The sequence below is a fragment of the Bubalus bubalis genome, chromosome 20 (genome assembly GCF_019923935.1).
Source record: "Bubalus bubalis isolate 160015118507 breed Murrah chromosome 20, NDDB_SH_1, whole genome shotgun sequence".
In the NCBI taxonomy this organism is placed as follows: domain Eukaryota; kingdom Metazoa; phylum Chordata; class Mammalia; order Artiodactyla; family Bovidae; genus Bubalus; species Bubalus bubalis.
Window position 1 is genome coordinate 2324217 of NC_059176.1, and position 22554 is coordinate 2346770.

At 50.7% G+C, this 22554-nt stretch overlaps 1 protein-coding gene across 6 annotated transcripts in view; it reads right to left on the reverse strand.

The window, feature by feature from the left end:
* Positions 1–22513, reverse strand: part of LOC102395742 (kinesin light chain 1) — a 109809-nt gene extending 87296 nt beyond the window's left edge. For 3 of the 6 annotated variants that reach the window (XM_025271404.3, XM_025271405.3, XM_025271403.3), the window contains exons 1-4: positions 22337–22495; positions 8357–8554; positions 7587–7650; positions 953–1043 (exon numbers count right to left, since the gene is read on the reverse strand). In XM_025271404.3, coding sequence (XP_025127189.1) covers positions 953–1043; positions 7587–7650; positions 8357–8554; positions 22337–22456 — 473 coding nt within the window. In that variant the 5' untranslated portion in view covers positions 22457–22495. Of the gene's footprint in view, positions 1–952; positions 1044–7586; positions 7651–8356; positions 8555–22336 lie in introns of all 6 variants that reach the window. The other 3 variants (XM_044933259.2, XM_044933258.2, XM_006079033.4) reach the window with 2 other exon arrangements.
* Positions 22514–22554: the final 41 nt, after the last annotated feature.

A 22554-nucleotide genomic window follows, 5' to 3' on the forward strand; every position in this document is an offset into this window, starting at 1 on the left:
ACAGTCACTGGGCATTAACACGGCCTCGTGCACAGCCACGGCTGGGTTTCCTCTGTCAGAAAGGAGTATGTCCGTATAGGCGGTTTGCCTGAATGAAGGCTCTCTTACTCTGTAACAGTCCCCCGCTCCTCGTTCACTTTTCTCAGTCCTAGTTACTTGCTGAAACCGCAACAGCTGTCTCGTAGCACCTCCAGATTTGGGAGCTGTGTCCTCAACCCTCACTGAGGCACGGCCTGTGAACCGCCCTCTCCGCACACGCCCTCTCCTCTCCTTCCCGTAAGCTGGCGTCAGACCCGGGGGCCGGGCCGACGGCAGCCCCCACGCGGGTGAGGACCTCACAGGCGCTGCTGGGGGCCTCCCCACGTCTCACAGCCTCGCCCCGAACGGCATGAAAAGGCCCCGGGAGACCGGGCGCCGCCAGCGAGGCCCAGCCATGGCGGGGTCCCCGTCAGCCTTGCTGCCCAGTGCCTTCAGCAGTCGCGGGCGATTGTGCCCAGATCTATTATTGCGTCAGGAAAATGGTCCCTTTCTGACTCCACTGCTCCTTCTCTGTCAACAGCCGTCATCCTCGCACGGCTGAAACGGCTTCGTCTCTGGCCTGCGGGAGCCCCTGGTGCTGCCTGCTGGGCTGCTCTCCCTGCCCCGCTGGGCTCCGAGCCCCCCACTTTCAAACACGAGATGCCGTGACCCCTCCGGCTGCCCCGCCCCGGGCTGTGCTCCGCTCTCCGGCAGTGAGAGCGGGGCAGAACGCACGGTGTGCGCGCGTGGTGCATGCCGCGAGGGGCGGCCACGCAGTGACTGTGAGCTGGCCACTTTATTTAAAAGAACAAAAACCAAGCTGATAGCAACGTCTACTTTTAACATAGACAAGAATGTTAAATTCAGGTAGCAAAACAATCCTTGCCAACATGGATGTGATTTTCAGATTTTCAGGAAAAAAGTAGACACCCACCTGTTATAATACATGTGCTTCTGGAAATTTTTACTTAAAAATTCCTTGTAAAAGTCAGCCATTTCTTCTGCATTCAATGTTGCTTTCTGACCTGAAAATTAAATACAACCGAAACGTTTAGACCCAAGGGGAAGGTTCTACAAACAACTATTAGAGATAATGGATGAGTTCAGCAGGTCTGCCGGATACACCATCAATATACAGACATCAACTGTATTTTGATACACGTGGGATAAACAATTTGAAAATAAAATTAAAACAATTCTAGGGACTTCCCGGTGGTCCAGGGGTTAAGAATTGGCCTTGCAATGCTGGGGATGAGGGTTCGGTCCCTGGTCGGGGAACTAAGATTCCACATGCCGAGGAACAGCTAAGCTCCTGAGCCACAACCAGGTCTGTCTGCCGCAACGAGGCCCCTGGGCGCTGCGACTGAGACACACGCAGCCAAACGAACGTTCTGTTAGAGGCGTGTTCACACCACGCTGGGGTCCACTGTGTGTACAGCAGCATTCTCTCTCAACACAAAACTTAATCACAAAATAATGCTGTTGGAAAAGTTATGCCAATAGACTTGCTCTATAAAACATCTACTTTGTAAAAAAAAAAAAAAACAACAGCACAGCATATTCAAAGTACAAATAAGGGATGCCTGTATAGGATGCCATTTATCTGGAAATGTCTAGAAAAGATAAATCCATGGAGACAGAAGTCGAGTGGTGGCTGCTGGGGGTTAGTGGGAGGAGGCAGCTGGGAACGACAGCCAATGGGCACAGACTTTCTTCTCGGAGATCAGATGGTGGTGATGGGTGTACAGTCTTGTCAGTATTAACACTACTGAGCTGTACACTTCAGAGTGTGCGTTCTGTGGTGTGCGGATTATATCTCAGTGATTAAAAAAAGACTTAGGGAGGAAAACTATCTTCCTCTATCATTAGACCCTGGTCACCTCATGGGAGGAGATGCCCAGCGTGGCGCCTACTCTCAGGAATCCCCCTGCCCTCCCACACGCTCACCAGACGTGCCAGGCTACGCAGCACAGGGGCCACAGCCTGCCGGGGCGCGCGGTAGTGCTCCTGTGACATGGGGCGGCCCAGCAGACAGGGGCTCGGGGCGCAGGAAGGAGACCGTGCGGGAGGGGCACTCCGGCTTAGGAGGCCCATGCTCCTGCCGTGCAGCGCGCACCCACACGGAGGGTGAGTCCACCCGCCCCTGATGGACGCCGTCTCCAGAGCGACGCTGACGCTTCCAGCCCACCAGGACTTGGGGGAGACAGAGACAGAACCGGGAAGGCAACCCCCAGGCACAGCTTTACAGAAACAGGAGGGACGTGGCCAACGCTGTGCTCACACAGCACACAGGCAAACACAGAGCACACAGCACGATCGTGGCCGTCCTCAGACAGGAGACAGGGGCCACGTCCCCGCCAGCCTGACGAGCGGCCTGCGTGCCACCTGGACACGCCCTGCCTGTGTGAAGTCTTTGCTCCTCTGACCCAGGCCCCTGCTGCTCCTCAAAACCTCCATCTAGAAGCTCCTCCTCCAACCTCCCCCACGAGAGGCTTCCCCCAGGCCCCTGTGGAAACGCCCACTCCGTCTACCCACCCGGCTTCCCTCTCCTCCAGGGGTCAACGACCCGGGAGTGTAGAGCGCATTCACTGCACAGGGCACTCCCCCCACAAGGAAACCAGCCCCACAAAGGCGGGGCCACGGCTCTCTCGTCCCCACCAGTCCCCAGACTAGCCTGGATGTGGCAGGTGTTGGACAAATACTGGAAGTCAACCAATGGATGGATGCTAACCAGGGAAAGAGGGGGAACAGCCGCCCAAGGAGGAGAGGGAAGCTGAAGGCTCCAGGGAAGGTGACCATCAAGCTGGGTCTTGAAGGATGAAGAGGATCCCACAGGGCAGAGAAAGGGGAGAGGCCCAGGCAGAGCAAATGAGGGTCTGCAGACAGCGAGTGGGGAGCCCGGAGGGAGGGGCAGGCAAGGCAGGAGCACAGGGCTGGCAGCTTCAGGAGGTGGGGCCCTGGCGGTCCTCCAGGGAGAGGCAAGTGGGCACCCTCCTCCAGCGTCCCCAGCCACTCCCAGGACGGGAGGAGTGGAGAGGAGGGCAACGCCGTTCGGGCAGAGCAGGTGGCAGCTCCCTGGAACGCGGTTCTGACCCTCACTGGCCCATGGCCGGCCTGTGGCGTCTCCCGTCTCCAGGACCCGGATCACCAGAGCACACCTCATAAGGCTGCTTTGAGACAAACTGAGTCGTAGCCGCGAGGCAGGCAGGGCCGGAAACAGGGGCGCACCCATTGCCGCTGCTGGCAGAGTAGCAGGAGCCCCAGGGTGCTAAGGACAGGCAGGGTGCCACCTTCAGCTACTGGTCGAGTTTGGGGTCCTGCCCAAAGGTTCCCGGGTGACGCTCAGCATAAAGCAGATGCGCCGTAACTGCTGAGTGTTTCAGATTCCACGCCTGTCAACGCTGCAACGTGACACTGAACTGGTAAAACGAAGAACGAGGTGGGACGATCTACTTCATTACACATCCCCCCAGAGCTGAGCGGGCGCTTCATAGACACCAGCTGACGGGTGACTCCATTCTGGTGGCGCCCCCACACCTGCACAAACACGCCAGCAGTGAAAGGAGCTGGGCGAGAGTCCTCCCACATCTGCCCGACAGACGGGGGTCAATCTGGGCACAGGCAGAGATGAAGTCATGGTATTCTGCTTTTTGCACTTGAAATTAAGTCAACAGTCTTTCTCTACTGCTGCGGAACATTCCAGCGAACGTCTAGAGCCAGTGGGCCCCCACGGCCTTATCCGATCTAGAATTATCAGACGCTTCCCTGCTGGCTCAGGTGGTGAAGAATCCACCTACAATGTGGGAGCCGCAGGAGACGTGGGTTCAATCCCTGGGTCAGGAAGATCCCTTGGAGGAGGGCACAGCAACCCACTCTCGTGGATTCTTGCCTGCACAATCCCATGGACAGAGGAGCCTGGTGGGCTGCAGTCGCAAGACTTGGACATGACCAAAGCGACTTAGCATGGAGCGACTTAGCATGGCACGGCGCAGACGCTCCCCACTGTTGGCTCTGAGAGATAATGCTGTGTGGCACACGGAGAACCCTTTCTCCAGGGTAAACTCTTAGATATTCTGTGGCCATAATTTCCCTGCCTCCTGGCATAGGAGTACTTCAAGCAGCTGAATCCTTCTGGAAGGGAGCTGGGAAAACATCTTCACCTTGGGTTCAGTTAAGTGTCAAATGAGGCCTGGCTGCTGGTTTAACACATTGCAAAATATGGAATTTGAGCAAATTTTTTCTTGGAGTTACATTCTTCATCCGTAGGTGCCCGTTACTCCTATGAATTTGTTACAGCTTCATTTCGTAGAGTCCAGACTGCCTCCCCATCTCTGCTACAAACGCCCCAGCCTGCTGTCCACTGCTAACATGTCTCTGGGACGCGGGACCCTCTGCCTGCCTGGCCCTCGGGCCTGCTGGGCACAGTGTGAGGGGCTGCCGCGCTCACTGGACAGAACGCGGCCTGGGAGGAGCCTCGAGCTGGCAACTTCCTCGGACTTGGGAGGGAAAGCCCGTTCACAGCAAGAGAAGGCCAAAGCAGGGGGCAGAGCAGAATGCCACGAGAAATGGGGGACCTGGGCCAGTGCGGCCCACACCCGGGTCTGAGCACTTCCCTGTCTCCTCAGCAAACTCTCCTTTCCAGAAGGAGAGACCACGGTGAACGCTACCCAAGCAAGACAGTGTTGGTTCTGACCTTCTAGAATCCTCTGCCTTTACTGGAGAGCGCAGGGACTCACCACCACTCCAATGATGGAGGCTCACTTTTATTCTGTAAGACTTTCTACAGTTGGGAGTGACGTACTTAACTTTTTACTCCAGGAACAACTGATTCTTAATAATTAACCTGATACATTTGGAATATATTCAAATTACAGGGAGCATGAATCTAAACTGATCCTTTTGGGCTAAAAGCACTTCCTTCCTCCAACATCATTTATTACACAAACCGCCTCTTCCCTGGGTTCTGTGGGACCCCTACACTCAGGCATCGCACACGCGGGTTCTGGCCCAAGGGAGCGACACAGCTGTTACCCCCCCACACACACCGCGCTTCCCCCACTGCAAGCTGGCAGCTGTCTAAACAGCTGACACAGCAGGCAGCTCCCCTCCTGAACCCCTGCTTCAGTACATTCCTTCCTGTTTTCTTACAAACTAGTCTGAAATCTAATTAAGGCCCATCTTTCAATACTCAGTCACGCCATCAGTAGGAATGCACGATAGTAACAATGGCCCCACAACAACTTCCCCGTCTGCAGGAGAGGGCTCGTGGCCCTGGCCTGGGACCCCTTCTCCAGGACAGCACCTGGGCCCCTCCACTTGCTCACCGTGTGACTGTGGTCAAACAGCTTGCCCCCAGGCACCGCCTCCACAAAATGGTACAAGTAACAGTTGTTGCTGTTCCGTCGTCAGTCATGTCCGACTCTGTGCGACCCCCTGGACTACAGCACACCAGGCTCCCCTGCCCTTCACCATCTCCCAGTTTGCTCAAACCCATGTCCATTGAGTCAGTGATGCCATCCAACCATCTCATCCTCTGTCGTCCCCTTCTCCTCCTGCCCTCAATCTTTCCCAGCATCGGGGTCTTTCCCAATGAGTTGGCTCTTTGCATCTGGTGGCCAAAGCACTGGAGCTCCAGCTTCAGCACCAGTCCTTCCGGAGAATACAGTAACTAACAGTACCCACTCACGGAGCCACTGCGGGAAACAGCAGAAAACACGTGCAGATGGCAGGGCAGTTCTGGAATCGGGGCTGTCGTTCCAGGCTTTGGGAAGAGAGCCCGTCCTCACCTCGATGCCCCCGCCCTGGCCTCACACTTGGAGGAGGAGTCAATGGGAGTGTGCAATGTGAGATAAAAAAAAAACTTGAAGATTGTCATCATAAAAAATAAAAAAAGATTAAAATATTTATTGCTGGGGACTTCCCTGGTCGTCCAGTGGTTAAAAATCTGCTTGCCAATGCAGTGGATGCAGGTTTGATCCCTGGTCTGGGAACTAAGACCCCACATGCCAAGGAGCAACTAAGCTCACACACCGCAGCTAAAGAGAAGCCTGTGCACAGGGTCAAAAGCCCTCCTGCCACAGTGACGGTCCTGAGGCACCAATGGATTAATCAAAACATATATTCATTGCCCAGCAAATAAACAGAACCCTCCGGGACACCGCACTCTGGCTGGCTCCTGCCCTCCCAGACCCCGATGGGCCCGCGCAGCAGGCGGCACGCAGCCCAGCCCGGCACGGGGGCTGCTCCAGCCTCCCCAGCCCGGATCCTAACGCACGCAGCAAGGGGGCGGTGCGCAGGCAGTGGCGGTGCTCCAGCCCAACACAGACCTGGCTCTAGGGCCAGTGGCTTCAGGTTTCCCGTCAGAATGTCGAGCAGGAGACGTCTGCTTAAGCACCAGTATAAAACGTCACTCAGGTCTAACATCAACAGCTGGAGAAAACGACGAAAGGTTATTTTGAGCACTAGACTCTCCATCCACAAAGAAAGGCCAGCACGGCAGGCAGGGGGAGCCGAGTGCAGCCTGCACCCAGCACATCAGGCGCAGCCTGGGGAGGGGCGAGACAGGCAGGGGCCGGGCGGCTCCAATCCACACGGAGGGGCACGGCTGTCCTGCCGCCACAGGAAATCTAAATGCCTAAACAAGCTGAGGGGCAGCTGTCAAAGCTGCTTTTTGTAGAAGAGTCTGGCTACTGCAAAGAATGGACTTCAGGCACGAGGGGCTACACTACAGCCGGTAGGCCAAGCCTGGCCTACACCTGGTTTTGTAAACAAAGTTTTATTGGGGCGAGTTCACGCCCATTAATTTATGTATTTTCCACAGCTGCTTTCACAGACCAACAGCAGAGCTGAGTGGTTGAGGGAGAGAGCCTCATGGCCAGGAAAGACTCAACCATTTACTATCCAGCTCTTTACAGAAAGCTTGAAGACCCCTGATTCCAAGACGGGGGGCCAGGTTGCCAATCAGGAAGGTCCTGCACTGAGCAGAGTTACCGAGGGCCTGAACTACAGCCGGGTTTCCCGGACGGGAGCAGCAACGGTGCTGAGCAACAGCCAGAGGCAAACTGGGGGACAGACCACAGGGTGGGCAGAGGCTTCCAGGGTGACCCCGCGGTCTCGAGCTCGCGGCCGGTGGGACCAGGAACTGCCGTCAAGGATCCAGGGGGAGAGGCCAGGGCAGGAGAGAGAGGCTGCTGAAGCCACGGGACCTCGGGATGGAAGTCCAAAGGTCAGCAAGAGGTCATCGACTGGAAGGACCCAGAATGATGAGAAGGCTGACCTCGCCCAGAGGGAAAAGAGGGAATGTGGGGAGGATGGACACACGTCCCACCGAGAACTTGCCTGCCCCACGGAGCCAGGCCCGTCCCCTGAGCTTTCGCTGCTTCATTCAACACCCCCCAGGCCCCTGCTTCCTTTCTTGGCTGTGCAGAGACAAGCGGGATCTTGGTTCCTCGGCCAGCGGTCCGACCGGCGCCCCTTGCAGTCTGCCATGGAAGCCTGCAGCAGCCTTTCTTCTTCACCTTCCCGCACAGCTGCTCCAGCAGAGGAGAGCAGAAAAAGAACAGACTAACCTGATGCAGTTCTCAGATCCAGGCCTTTGGCTTTGAGTCTTGAGCGAACAAATTCTTCTTTTTCCTAAAAGAAGACAGCTATCAGAACTCCCTTTCTTCGTCTGTTTTCCTTGGCTAGGACAAGCTCTCAGCACTCTGGAGAAGTCTGGATGTGGGTTTCCTGAGAAGCGGTCCATCTCAAAGCCCGTTTTAAACCATCTCAACTTAGTTAAAAGTTCCGTGCTTGAGAGAGGATTTGAAAATGAGAGCTTTAATAAACCTAGGGAGACACGGTTTTTTAGAAATCCACAGAAGATAAATACACTCCGTTTGACTTAGCCTGCCCAAATGGATAAAACACACACCGCCTAAGTCTTCCTTCTGGATTAGAATAGTTAGACTTCTTTCTCATGTAGCTTACTGATGAGCACGCTGTTAAGAATTCTGAATTCTCAGGAAGAGTGACAACACATCCTAGACCCCCTTGTTGCCATAAACACACACACACAGGCGTGTATACACGGGAGTCCGCAACTCTAGCCCCGGCCCTGCTACTCACTCTCTTTAGTTCCTGGAGAGCCTCAAGACCTGTGAGTCTTTGAAAGACCAATGTTTCTTCTCTACAGTTACATACTGATTTTAAACTGATAGGTATATACACACCTATATGTAGGGAGGGGAGGGACTGAGAAGCTGCCAAGTAACTAAAAGGCAGAGCAGACACTAAAGACCCAGCGCCCCCAAGTGGTCAACTGTATTATTGCTCATTCTGACCTGAAACCTAAACATACCTTATGAAAAGTCAAATTCTGGTCTGCCCAGAACTGTTGGTTCCATTCTTGTGTTTCTTGTCTCAATTCTCTTAGCTTTTGTTCCAATGGTGACTCATTTTCAGGGATGTAAAAGTGAATAGGTCGAAGGTTTGAATATTTATCTGGAGGTCCTATCCAATCATGGCGAGATTTTCTTGGAGGGCAGAATCTTGAGACCTTCAACAAAAAGCGTGGAGTTAATATACAACTAAATGAATCTCTAGTATTACATATTATAAAACGAACAGTCCAGATTTATTAAAGACCCTTGTTAGCTTCCTCTTTTTAGGACTATGTGCCAGAGATATCCAAATTAAAAGAACTATAATAAACAGCATTAACACAAACCATTCAGTTCAGTGGCTCAGTCGTGTCCGACTCTAGCGACCCCATGGCATGCAGCCTACCAGGCTCTTCCGTCCATGGGATTTTCCAGGCAAGAGTACTGGAGTCGGGTGCCATTGCCTTCTTCGTCACGAGTCAATAGGGAAATGCAAATCAAAACCACAATGAGATACCACTCCACACCTATTAATATGGCTATCAAAAAATAAAACCTGCCAAAACAAGAGCTGTCAAGAATGTAAAACAATCAAGCTTTTAAATATTGCTTGTGGCAATGCAAAGTGGTACAACCACTTTGGGAAAAAAGCCTGCCCTCCATTATAAAATTAAACACTCTTAACATACAACCCAGCCACCCCTTCCCAGGTTATTTACCAGAGGTGCATGAGTATGTAGGCTCACACTAAAACCTAGATGTGACTGTTTAAAGTGGCTTTACGTATAACTGCCAAAATCTGGAAACGGCCCAATGCCTTTCCGCTGATGAGGGGGAAGCACAGCGCGGCGCGTCGGTGGGACAGAGGCCACTCGAGAGGGGACCACAGGCAGCGCGGGCAGCTCTCAAAGGCACCCGAGGCCAAGCGCTGCTGAGTCTATCGCCCAAGCATCTCAAGAAAGAGGTGCTGGCGTGGAGGAAGAGGGTGACCACAAAGGGATTTTCTGGGGGTGGTGAAGGTGATCAGTACCTTGAATTGTGGTGAATGTGTTTGTCACTAGTAAATTTTATTATATGTGAACTGGACTTCAATAAACCTGATATTTTAAAAAATCAGCTAAGTAATCAAAAGACTAGCTTTCCACTTGCTGATCAAAAATCAATGTAATCATAATTCATGGGGAAAAATAACAGTAAATTTGGAAATCTCTTGGCACTTTCCTGATGGTCCCCTGACTAAGCACCCGCCTGCCAATGCAGGGGACATGGGTTCCACCCCTGGTCTGGGAGGACGCCACATGCCGCGGGGCAGCTCAGCCCGGGTGCCACGACTGCCGTGCCCACACGCTGGAGCCGAGCTTCACAAGGGGAGCGGGCACTGCAGTGCGGAGAGGCCGCTCACTGCAACGAGAGATAGCCTGCGAGAAGCAACGAAGCAGTTCAGCCAAAAAAAAGACTAAAACACATCTTTTTTAAAAATACATAAACTACACCTCACTAAAGGCAATAAAAAGCATGGTAAAACTTACAAGGAGAAAAAATTAGTATACTGAACATGACTAACAGTTCTTTTGCATTTAGCAGGCATTTCATTCAGGATATTTCAGTCCTTCACTTTCACCACTCACTAAAGATAGAGACGCAGGGTTTGTAAAATTGAAGATAAAGCAGCTTTTTTCTATCGGTAAGCAGCTTACTGATCATTTAACTTGAGAAACGTGGGTTTAATAGCTAATACTTTCACAGACTAGCGCAGCTCACCAGGGCAGCCGTGTGTCCTGCAATGGCCCCCTTGGCAGGAGCAGCACGGGAGAAGGGCGAGGCCAGGGGAGCTCAGCCTTCCGTCCGGGGAGCTCAGCCTTCCGTCCACGCAGCAGCCTGACCATCTCTTAGGTCCCTAGACTCAACCCGACAGTTAAAGGACTGAGCGGAGACTGAGAAAGGAAACCAAGTCACTGTTGAGGAAACACTGACAATTTTCGCTTGGATGGCCTCCACTAATCACCACCAACCCACACCAAGCATCCTGAGAACTTGGCATTGACTGAAGCAGACAGCTAAACACAGCACCTCCAGCCGGCATTCTACTCGCCTCGGAAGCTATGACCTTCCTAAATCGTCTAAATTCCCAAGCAGCCTAAAAACAGGAAGAGTTTAAAACAAGACCAGTTCCTGTGGAATAAAATGCTCTGTTGACTTCCAAAATAAATAAATAAATAAATAAATAAAACACGACCAGGAGAGCATCAGGTTTGGTCGGAAGTGGGTTACAAAGCTTGGTGCAGTCACTCAGCACGAACACTTCAGACCACAGAGAACGTTGCAGGAGGTCACATCTGCTCCGCCATCACTCCCCAGGGTTCAGCAGGTCTGGTTATGAAACGCCCAGGGTCACCTGCTCATGCGAAAATCTCCTCCTCACATCTGCGAACACAGCGTTAGGACAGTGCTGGCGTTCGTGATGTTTCATTAGAGCCTGCGGTAGGTTCAGGTCAGCATCTGAATGCTTACTATTCAGAAGATTAGTTTGAGTCTAAAGTAAGTGAATGAGCAGGAAATCTCGAAAAGTATATAGGGTTCCCTCAGACCTTCAAAGTTTTCTAGAAAAGTATCTTTTTAAAAAACTTTCAAAATTTTAAGGACCTTTGACAGATTCAGATCAGATCAGTCGCTCAGTCGTGTCCAACTCTTTGCGACCCCATGAATCGCAGCACGCCAGGCCTCCCTGTCCATCACCAATTCCCGGAGTTCACTCAGATTCACGTCCATCGAGTCAGTGATGCCATCCAGCCATCTCATCCTCTGTCGTCCCCTTCTCCTCCTGCCCCCAATCCCTCCCAGCATCAGAGTCTTTTCCAATGAGTCAACTCTTCGCATGAGGTGGCCAAAGTACTGGACTTTCAGCTTTAGCATCATTCCTTCCAAAGAAATCCCAGGGCTGATCTCTTTCAGAATGGATTGGTTGGATCTCCTTGCAGTCCAAGGGACTCTCAAGAGTCTTCTCCAACACCACAGTTCAAAAGCATCAATTCTTCGGTGCTCAGCCTTCTTCACAGTCCAACTCTCACATCCATACATGACCACAGGAAAAACCATAGCCTTGACTAGACGGACCTTTGTTGGCAAAGTAATGTCTCTGCTTTTGAACATGCTATCTAGGTTGGTCATAACTTTCCTTCCAAGGAGTAAGCGTCTTTTAATTTCATGGCTGCAGTCACCATCTGCAGTGATTTTGGAGCTCAGAAAAATAAAGTCTGACACTGTTTCCACTGTTTCCCCATCTATTTCCCATGAAGTGGAGGGACCAGATGCCATGATCTTCATTTTCTGAATGTTGAGCTTTAAGCCAACTTTTTCACTCTCCACTTTCACTTTCATCAAGAGGCCTTTGAGTTCCTCTTCACTTTCTGCCATAAGGGTGGTGTCATCTGCATATCTGAGGTTATTGATATTTCTCCTGGCAATCTTGATTCCAGTTTGTGTTTCTTCCAGTCCAGCGTTTCTCATGATGTACTCTGCGTATAAGTTAAATAAGCAGGGTGACAATATACAGCCTTGACGAACTCCTTTTCCTATTTGGAACCAGTCTGTTGTTCCATGTCCAGTTCTAACTGTTGCTTCCTGACCTGCATACAAATTTCTCAAGAGGCAGATCAGGTGGTCTGGTATTCCCATCTCTTTCAGAATTTGCCACAGTTTATTGTGATCCACACAGTCAAAGGCTTTGGCATAGTCAATAAAGCAGAAATAGATGTTTTTCTGGAACTCTCTTGCTTTTTCTATGATCAAGCGGATGTTGGCAATTTGATCTCTGGTTCCTCTGCCTTTTCTAAAACCAGCTTGAACATCAGGAAGTTCACGGTTCACATATTGCTGAAGCCTGGCTTGGAGAATTTTGAGCATTACTTTACTAGCGTGTGAGATGAGTGCAATTGTGCGGTCGTTTGAGCATTCTTTGGCATTGCCTTTCTTTGGGATTGGAATGAAAACTGACCTTTTCCAGTCCTGTGGCCACTGCTGAGTTTCAAATTTGCTGGCATATTGAGTGCAGCACTTTCACAGCAGCATCTTTCAGGATTTGGAATGGCTCAACTGGAATTCCATCACCTCCACTAGCTTTGTTCGTAGTGATGCTTTCTAAGGCCCACTTGACTTCACATTCCAGGATGTCTGGCTCCAGGTCAGTGATCACACCATCGTAATTATCTGGGTCGTGAAGATCTTTTTTGTACAGTTCTTCTGTGTATTCTTGCCATCTCTTCTTAATATCTTCTGCTTCTGTTAGGGCCATACCATTTCTGTCCTTTATCAAGCTCATCTTTGCATGAACTGTTCCTTTGGTATCTCTGATTTTCTTGAAGAGATCCCTAGTCTTTCCCATTCTGTTGTTTTCCTCTATTTCTTTGCATTGATCGCTGAAGAAGGCTTTCTTATCTCTTCTTGCTATTCTTTGGAACTCTGCATTCAGATGTTTATATCTTTCCTTTTCTCCTTTGCTTTTCGCTTCTCTTCTTTTCACAGCTATTTGTAAGGCCTCCCCAGACAGCCATTTTAGGTTAAAAAAAAAATAGCTTTTGAGTGGGGAAAAAAGATTGACAGAAAATGTTCAATCACTGAAAAGAAGATATTATTGAGTAACAAATTAAAGATTTGATGACAAGTGGAATACTTCCTAAAATTCACCAAAATTGACCCAGAAGTAATGGAGCTTAAGACACTCCTGGCGGTTCAGTGGCTAAGACGCCACGCTGCCAGAGCAGGGGGCCCGGGTTCAATCACTGATGGGGAACTAGGATCCCACGTGCCCCATGGCATGGCCAAATAAATAAAAATACAATGAATAATTCTGTCCCATTAGCCTCATTTCTGAGCAATGAATATTAAATCTTAGCAGGTTCTAACGCCTCCGATACTTTTTTTAATCATCTTCAGATTTTTGGAGAATGAAGCTGCTAGAACTAAAACCTACCCATTTCATGCTGATTTCATGATTGATGCAAACATTTTTATTAAGATGAGTTTTTCTCACAGCTGCAGAAGCAGTAAGAGCCTGAAGTGGATGAAAGTTAAAGGGAGTCAAACGCTATCTTTGGAGAAGCCTCCTCCTTTGTGGCTCAGAGGATAAGCTTACGGAACTCCAGGCTCAAGCAACACTTAACTCTGGCATCCTCACACCAGGCCCGGTGGGGACTGAAACAGTCGCAGCTGCACCAACTTCCTCCCCCGGCGGCGGCTCCAGGCCCAGGGCGCAGGCAGACAGCTCCAGCTCCGAGCTCAGCCAGCAGCGTGAGCAGCGCCAACTACCTCCAGGCTGCAGGTCCCCACAGCCACCAACTCTCCAGACTGCAGCCAGAGCAACCTCTCCGCAGCACCCACCCTACCTGAGCCAGCCCTTCCTTTCAAATCCTTCAGTGACCCCCTCACCCTCCTCAGGACGAAGTCTAAAATCCTCACCTGGCTCTAGCAGCCAGGCCTGCCCACCTCTCCTTCCTCCGCCCGGAACGGAACTTCCTTTCATGACCACAGGGCCGACTTTGGACCTCCGCCCTCCACAGGCCTCAGGGTCCGTTCTGGGGTGCATCCCCAGTGTGTCCTGAGGCCCCGGGAGGTGAGGAAACACAGCCGTCTCCCACTGGACGGCAAGCCCACGGAGGCAGGAACTGCATCCTCCGGAGGCACAGGTGCGTGTGGAGGGATGCTCTTCCCAGCTGCTAAAAAACTTTTCTGTCCTTTGCTCTACGCTTACACAGAGAAACCCTTTCATCTTCAAAAAGCCTGATTTGTATAAAGGTCCGGTGGAGAGACATCCAACCAATGTAACTAGGCCCCGCGGTCCCCGGTGAGGAGCCCCAGGCGCTGAGCAGCTGAGCCGGCCGGAAGCCACCGCCACCAGGCTGCTCCTTACACAACTGCGGGTTCTCCGGGGCACCCCCCAGGCTGCACAGCGCAGACGCAGAAGCGCGGACCGGCCGCGTGCTCTGGAGGACAGCTTAGGCGAGGTGGAGGTCTGGGGCGGCCCAGGCGCTGGTGGGCAGGTCAGAGCTGCGGGGAGGGGAAAGCCAGGCTGACCACTGCTGGCGAGGGGCACAGGGAGACGGGGCACGTCTAGGCACAGCCGTCAGCTCCGCGCGGCCGGTGTGCACGCCACACCAGACTAGCTCTGCTCGGCTGTTTCACTCTGCGTTCATTTATTCTTGCAGACTCAAGACATCTTTACCTGTGACCATTCTTACTTTCGTTTGGTTCTTCTCTTGGTGTCACTGGGAAGCAAAGCTGAGCCATAAAGAGGCACAGCCAGAGTGGAGAGTTTCACATGAAGGCCCAGCCAGTCCCCATGAAGGCACTGAACTCATTCTTCGTGTGTGGAAGGAACAGGGCCCCCAACAGGCAGAAAGGCATCCGCATCTGCCCCGCAGACCGAGACTATGTTCCTCACCAGCAGGGGCGAAATACACCGACTTGATACGAGACTGTCTTAAGAATCCTTTTTAGCAAAGGCAGGACTGCAACGCAGATCTTTAATGGTTTATTCGTTATTCTAAGAACAATATATGGTTACATTTTCCTTTTAAAAAAGCCCTTAAAAAAAAAAAAAAAACTATTTTTATGCAAGTATTTCTGGACTTGTCCCACACAGCTTTTGCATCTGTGATACTCAGGTGTTCACAGAAACCGAGGGCGATTCCCACAAAGGGGCCCAGTGAGCGGAGGCAGAGACAGACCTGGGCCCCGCGCTGTGAACTACCCCCGCAGGCTGGGGGCTCCCTTCCCCTTCAAGCAGCCCAGAGAGGCTGCAGAGCAGCCCTGGGAGGAGCCAGCCCTGCCAGCGGCAGGCAGACGGGGGCGGGGGCGCAGGGGGTCGCGGGGTGGGCGGGGCGCAGGTTCCACCCTAACGGTTCTGGGTTACCTTGCAGAACCGTACCCCACCTGTCCCAACAGGTTCCCTATGAAGAAATGTTCAAGAAGCCACCCCAAGCTGCCCACACGTGAGGAAGCAGGTCACAGAGGTGTGGGCGTGTCGGTGACCATCCCTAGGCATCTCCGAGTTATTGCTGATAAACTGCTTTACAGTTTGTATGTGAACTCTGTGAACCGACTCCTTCAAGCATTCTCAGTTTTCCATTATAATTTGAGAGATTGTATCTTCAATTATGGTGGAAGTAGTTCCTCTGCTCTCCCCTATAAACATCCATTCTGTCTTTGTTCCCCCAAGAACTGCTATTTAAAAGGGAGGAGACGGAGCATCGGGGAGGAAAAGAAAGAATCCCTTTGAGGTTTGAATAATTACCGTAATTTACGGTTCTCACAGCAAAAGCACACAATGCCCAGCTTCCTGAGGCTCGGGGTGGCAGGGGTGTGCGTGGGAAGGCGTGCGAGAACCGCCAGACCCACCTGTTCTGACTGGTCACATTGCGCTCTCATGACTGGGGGGTGGGGTGGAGGCGAACCTTCCAGCTTTTTCTCTAGTCGTAAACTGCCAAGCCCGGCAGCCCCACGCCGGCATCGTCTTGTCCAGCTCTGCGGGCGCAGCCTGGCTCCCCACCCTTCTGCATCACAGCAGGCTCCTGAGCTTGGCCGGCACACTCCTACCCCGGGCCTCGCCTTCTAGAAGCCGGGACTTGGAGCAGGGCGCCCTCCTTCCCAGAAGTGCCTGCACACAGCACAAAGCTTCTCGGAGTTAGTATTTCACAGCCAGCCACTGGGGACATCAACGGGCAATACTGAAAGGAACAAACACTGGCGAGATTTAGTGTGCCTTCCTGTGTTTCCTGGCCTAGAGTCCTCACTCCTCTGGGTGGGAAGTGAAAACCTTTTAGAGGGTTGGAGCCTTCCACTGCAGACGGAAGCTAGACGAATCAGCACTCCAAATTCAGCAGCACACAGAAGGGCCAGTGCATCGCAACCAAGCTGGGTTTGCGCTGGGGGCGCAAGGCTGGTCTAATATCAGAAAATCAGTCACCGATGAAGTAGCCTTCTGAAAATAAAAACGTCAAACCTGCACGAAGTCAGGGCTCTGGAACAGACGTCTCTTTACAAGAGACACACAGTTTATTACACCGTGGAAAGGCAGTCGGCAACATCCAAAGGATACACTCCCCTGAGCCCCACAGATAAACTGCTTGGAAAAAGGAAAGGGAGGACCTCTCTGGTGGTCCAGTGGCTGAGACTCCGAGCTCCCAATGCAGGGGACCCGGGGTTCAATCCCTGGTCAGGGAACTACATCCCACATGCCTCAACTAGGAGTTCACATGCGGCAACTAAGACCTGGAGCAGCCAAATAAATAATTTAAAAAAAAAAAATTGTTAATGGAAGGGCATAGAGGCAAACCCTACAGATTAAAAGACAGCTAAAAGGATATTAACCAATCATAGTGTGTAGACCTAATTTGGATCCTGACACAAGCAAACTGTAAAAGGAAACATTTCTGATCTTTCTAAGACAAAGAAATTTAAACATTCAAAATTTGCTGGGATTAGGAATTATTGTAATATTTTAGGTGTGACAATGGTATTAAGTTTTATATAAATATATTTGTATCTTTTAATGATATATACTGAAGTACTTACAAATGAAATATGATGTCTGCTATTTGCCACAAAATTATCTGGAAGTGGGGACTGGATGGGGGTAAGGATGAAATAAACAGCCATGACTGGATAACTGCAGAAGCAAGGTACTGGATACAGAGCAATTCTTCATATTCTGCTGCTGCTGCTGCTTAATCACTTCAGTCATGTCCGACTCTGTGCAACCCTATGGACTGCCATCTGCCAGGCTCCTCTGTCCATGGGATTCTCCAGGCCAGAATACTAGAGTGGGTTGCCACGCCCTCCACCAGGGGATCTTCTCAAGGGATTCCTGATCTCTGATCCCTTCTCACCAGGGATCAAAACCGGGTCTCCTGCACTGCAGGCAGATTCTTTACCACTGAGCCACCAGAGCAGACGCATATTCTTCTATCTTTGCACATTTTAAATTTCCCATTAGTAACAAAAAAAAGAGAAACCCAACAAATCAACATAATTTTCTGCATTAACAGAACAAGGGGAACTCACGTGATCATATCAACAGGTGAGGAAAAAGCATTTGGAAACGTTAGAACCCTGGAGTAAGAGTGGGCCAGCCTTGGCTTCAGTCCTGACTCTGTGATACCAGGCAAGTCACTTTACCTCTCCAGATCCCAATCTTCTCACCTTCATGGTAAGAGAGTTACACTATGTGGTTTTTAAAGTCCTCCCACCTCAGCTTTGTTTTCCAACTATTTATTGAAAGTCTTTTAAATACTAGAACTATCCACGTTAACCTTAATAGTCGATGACTTGCTTTCTCACCAGTTCCCCATGTATCCCAAGTTTCACCTTCTTCCCATGAAGTTTTCTCCAAATCTAACCTTGGGAAGTTTGGAGCTCCGTCTACTTTGTTTTTGGCTGCACTGGGTCTTCGCTGCCACACCTGGGCTTTCTCCAGCTGTAGCAAGAGGAGGCCACTCTCCAGTTTTGGGGCACGGGCTCGGGCTCAGCAGTTGTGGGGCACGGGCTTTGTTGCCCCACGGCATCTGAGGTCCTCCTGAACCAGGGATGGAACCCACATCCTCTGAACTGGCAGGCAGGTTCTTAACCACTGGACCACCAGGGAAGCCCTGGAGACCAGTCTCCTTGATGAGAACGGGACACAAAGTGTGACGCCGGCAGCTCCCTCTCTGCCGTCGGTGAGCACACCTCTCTCTGCTGGGGCCTGCTTCTTTGCTCTTGTTCATCTAAAAACTACTAGAAGAAATAGTTTAATTCATCTTCCTTTAAATAAAGGAACTAAAACATACATATTCCTATGTGAAAGCACTATGATCTTGAAAAAATTATTCAATCTTACTGTAAAAGTAAGTAATTACTGAAAAGTAATTACTCAATATTTAACTTATATGCAGAGTACATCATGAGAAACGCTGGGCTGGATGAAGCATAAGCTGGAATAAAAACTGCCGGGAGAAATATCAATAACCTCAGATATGCAGATGACACCACCCTTATGGCAGAAAGCGAAGAAGAACTGAAGAGCCTCTTGATGAAAGTGAAAGAGGAGAGTGAAAAAGTTGGCTTAAAACTCAACATTCAGAAAACTAAGATCATGGCATCTGGTCCCATCACTTCATGGCAAATAGATGCGGAAACAGTGGTAACGGTGACACACTTTATTTTTGGGCTCCAAAATCACTGTAGATGGTGACTGCACCCATGAAATTAAAAGATGCTTGCTCCTTGGAAGAAAAGCTGTGACCAACCTAGACAGCATATTAAAAGCAGAGACATTACTTTGCCAACAAAGGTCCATCTAGTCAAAGCTATGGTTTTTCCAGTAGTCATGTATGAATGTGAGAGTTGGACTGTAAAGAAAGCTGAGCACCGAAGAATTGATGCTTTTGAACTTTGGTGTTGGAGAAGACTCTTAAGAGTCTCTTGGATTGCAAGGAGATCCTACCAGTCCATTCTAAAAGAAATCAGTCCTGAATATTCATTGGAACATGAATTTCATGCTGAAGCTGAAACTCCAATACTTTGGCCACCTGATGCAAAGAACTGACTCATTTGAAAAGACCCTGATGCTGGCAAAGATTGAAGGCAGGAGAAGGGGACGCCAGAGGATGAGATGGTTGGGTGGCATCACCGACTTGATGGACATGAGTCTGAGTGAACTCCGGGAGTTGGTGATGGACAGGGAGGCCTGCACTGCTGCAGTCCATGGGGTCGCAAAGAGTCAGACACAAGTGAACGACTAAACTGAACTGAATTATTCAATCTCATCTGTAAATAGGAATGATCAAAGAACCTACTGAACAGAATTGTGAGGTTTAATTAAAATATGCAAAGCCTTCAGAACAGTGCATGCAAATCCTTGAGAAATGTTAACTGTAAGTATAAATGTCAATGAAATTCAGACTATAAGCAAATACTAATGCATATAACATGTAGCCGTGGTTCTCTAACTTGTGAACTTATTAGATTTGAACCCAAGAATCCTGATGTTTTAAGGGAGCCCAGCCTGGCGCTCCATGGTAATCTAGAGGGGTGGGGAACGGAGAGGGGAGGGAGGCCGGGAGGGAGGGGATGCATGAATAATTCTGGCTGGTTCACGTGGCTGTATGGCAGGAACCAACACAACGTTGTGAAGCAATTTTCCTCCAATTAAAAAATAAATTAAAATTTAAAAAAGAATCCTGATGCTTTATCTTAACAAAACTGGGGAGGAAACAACTAGAGAAATGGGGAAAATAAGTCAATATCCTGATGCCCAGGCTGCATCCCAGACCAACCACATGAGACTCTCCGGGGAGGGTCCCAGTACTTTTTAGTCTTCCAGATGATTCCAAACATGCAGGCAAAGGTGTAAAACAATGATATAAACAACAAAGATAAAGAATAAGCAAGTATGACACAGCTAGAGAACATGTGACCTGACAACTGAGTTTAAGTTGGATTTGGAAGGACAAGTGGTGCTCAACACTAAGTTCTATAATGTTTTTCTACGAAAGTCTGGTAGTCAGAGAATTCCCTGGCAGTCCAATGGTTAGGACTCTACATTTTCACTACTGAGGGCCCAGGTTTAATCCCTGTCCAGGTAACGGTTATCTCACAAGATGTGCTGTGCAGCCAAAAAATAATAATAATGATAATTTTTTAAAAGCTGGTAGTCTGGGGCTTTCCTGGTGGCTCAGTGCTAAAGAATCCTCCTGCCAATGCAGGCGACATGGGTTCCATCCCTGATCTGGGAAGATCCCACGTGCCGTGGAACAACTAAGCCCGTGGGCCACAACCACTGAGCCTGTGCTCTGGAGGCCACGCTCCGCATCAAGAGAAGCCTCGGCAATGAGCAGCCCCACCACCTAGAGAGTATCCCCCGCTTGCTGCAACTAGAGCAAAGCCCGCACTGCAACAAGACCCAACACAGCCAATAAGGAAACACAATTTAAAAACAAAACGAAAAATCCAGGGACTTCCCTGGTGGTCCAGTGACTAAGAATCCACCTTGCAATGCAGGGAACACAGGTTCAATCCCTGGTCAGGGAACTAAAACCCCACAGGCCGTGGAGCAACTAAGCCGCTAGGACCTGATACAGTCAAATAAATTAGTCAATTAATTAACAAACAAACAAACTGGTAGCTAGAGATTAGAGGGGTAAATAAATCATGTAGGTTCTAAAAGCAGACCTCCTTAACTCAAGTGAAGAACAAAGAATTAATAAAAAAAAAAAATACACAGAATGAAGTAGAAATACAGGATTAAAATATCTCTTTCGATTGGAAAAAAACCAAAAGATTTACAGCGTGTGACTTCTAAGAAGACCTCATATTTAAAATCAACAGTCTCTCTGGGCTGCAGGAACTGAATTACCTAGAGAACTGGCCGTGTGCTCAGGAAGCATAGAAAGATGAGGCCAAACACACAGGAATTACACATTTCCCTGAGGAAGGAACTGTTCTTTAATGTCCCAGCCAATACCTCGCATAATGGGGAACCCAACCCAAGAAAAACACAAGCCGTAAGGCTAGAGCTGGGAGGTGTGCCTCGGGGGCCAGCTGCCCCCCTTTCAGCGCCGGCGCCTTGGCAGGTGCAGCAGCCTGACAGGGGTGCACCGGCTGCCACCCGGATGCAAGGCAGAGCGCGTCTCTAGGAGCAGACCATGGGAAGACTCCTTTAACAAAAGGTTGCGTGTCAGTGGAGAAACCTGTTTGGGCGCTCTTGTTTTTTCCAGCACTTGTTCACAAAATAAGCTGGGCTAAGTCCTCGCCCTGCGGGCAGCTGTCTGCCCTCCGACAGCATTTTCAGATACCTGTTGAGTATCTCTCTGTCCAAAGAGTGGGATGCTGGGTGCATTTTATGTTCTAGGAATAGAAGTCAGGGGTTGTAGCCACTGAATCAGGGAACTGAGCCAGAGGCTTGGGGTCCCAGTGACCAGCTGCCCTGCTAACAGGCAGGCACGCTTTGGAATTAACAGGCTTTTTTTAATCCAATGGCACCCCACTCCGGCACTCTTGCCTGGAAAATCCCATGGACGGAGGAGCCTGGTGGATCTCAGTCCATGGGGTCGCTAGGAGTTGGACACGACTGAGGGACTTCACTTTCACTTTTCACTTTCATGAATTGGAGAAGGAAATGGCAAACCACTCCAGTGTTCTTGCCTGGAGAATCCCAAGGAAGGGCAAGCCTGGTGGGCTGCCATCTATGGGATCGCACAGAGTCGGACACGACTGAAGCGACTTAGCAGCAGCAGCAGCAAGGATGGTTTAAAGGATGCTTTCCAGCCTCCCTCCTTAGCCTGTTGGCAAATGAACTGTTAGTATTTGGATTTAACTTGGTTTAAACTTTCTATCTGCAGCCAATTCCACGCCATTAGCCCATATTTGCATATGACAGCTGGAATGAAGGTCTAGGGCTCCCTCAAACAAAAACATCCTTCCCCAGAGCCGGGCAACTTCTAAAAACTGCTTGCCAGTCCTTGCCGCTGCAGATATTCATCTTTGGGGACCTTTGGTCAGGAACAGGCATATATGCACACACCGTTTCCATACTAGAACCGTTCATCGTGTTGAATGGTCCTACGAAATACGATAGTAAAGTTTGCCACCACTTGAAGAAAAGCACTAATAACCTAAATGCAGTCAAACGCGCTGGCGCGCGCGCACACACACACTATGCATATCAAGAGCTCTTGAACCATAAAGACTAGTTATCCTCGACAAGAAATACGGTACAAATCAACTTGCTAGCGGACTCTGCCCCTACTTGACAGAAGTTCTGTCAAGAGCCCCGGGGTGGCGGCGACGCAGGAGCCTCGGAGGCTCGGGACTGCCCCACTCTCCCGCCGCCTGTGTCCCGCTCCTGGGGAGCTCCGCCGACGCGGGGGACGCTACGACAGGCGTCCCTGGGGGCGCGGCCCGGCCTCTCCAGGAACCTCACTCACCCGGCTCGGCGCCGCATCCCTGCGTTCGGCGCCGCGCTCGGGGGCGAGCTGACAGCCGCGGCCCGAGAAGGCGCGGCAGAGAGCGGTGACGAGCCTCCTCGCGGGCCGCCGGGGCGCCATAGCTGCCCTCCGCCGACTCTCGCGCCGCACGGCAGAGTCGCGACGTCGCGAGGCGCTACCTTACGGCACCGTCGCAAAGTCCGCGGGAGGGCTCGGCG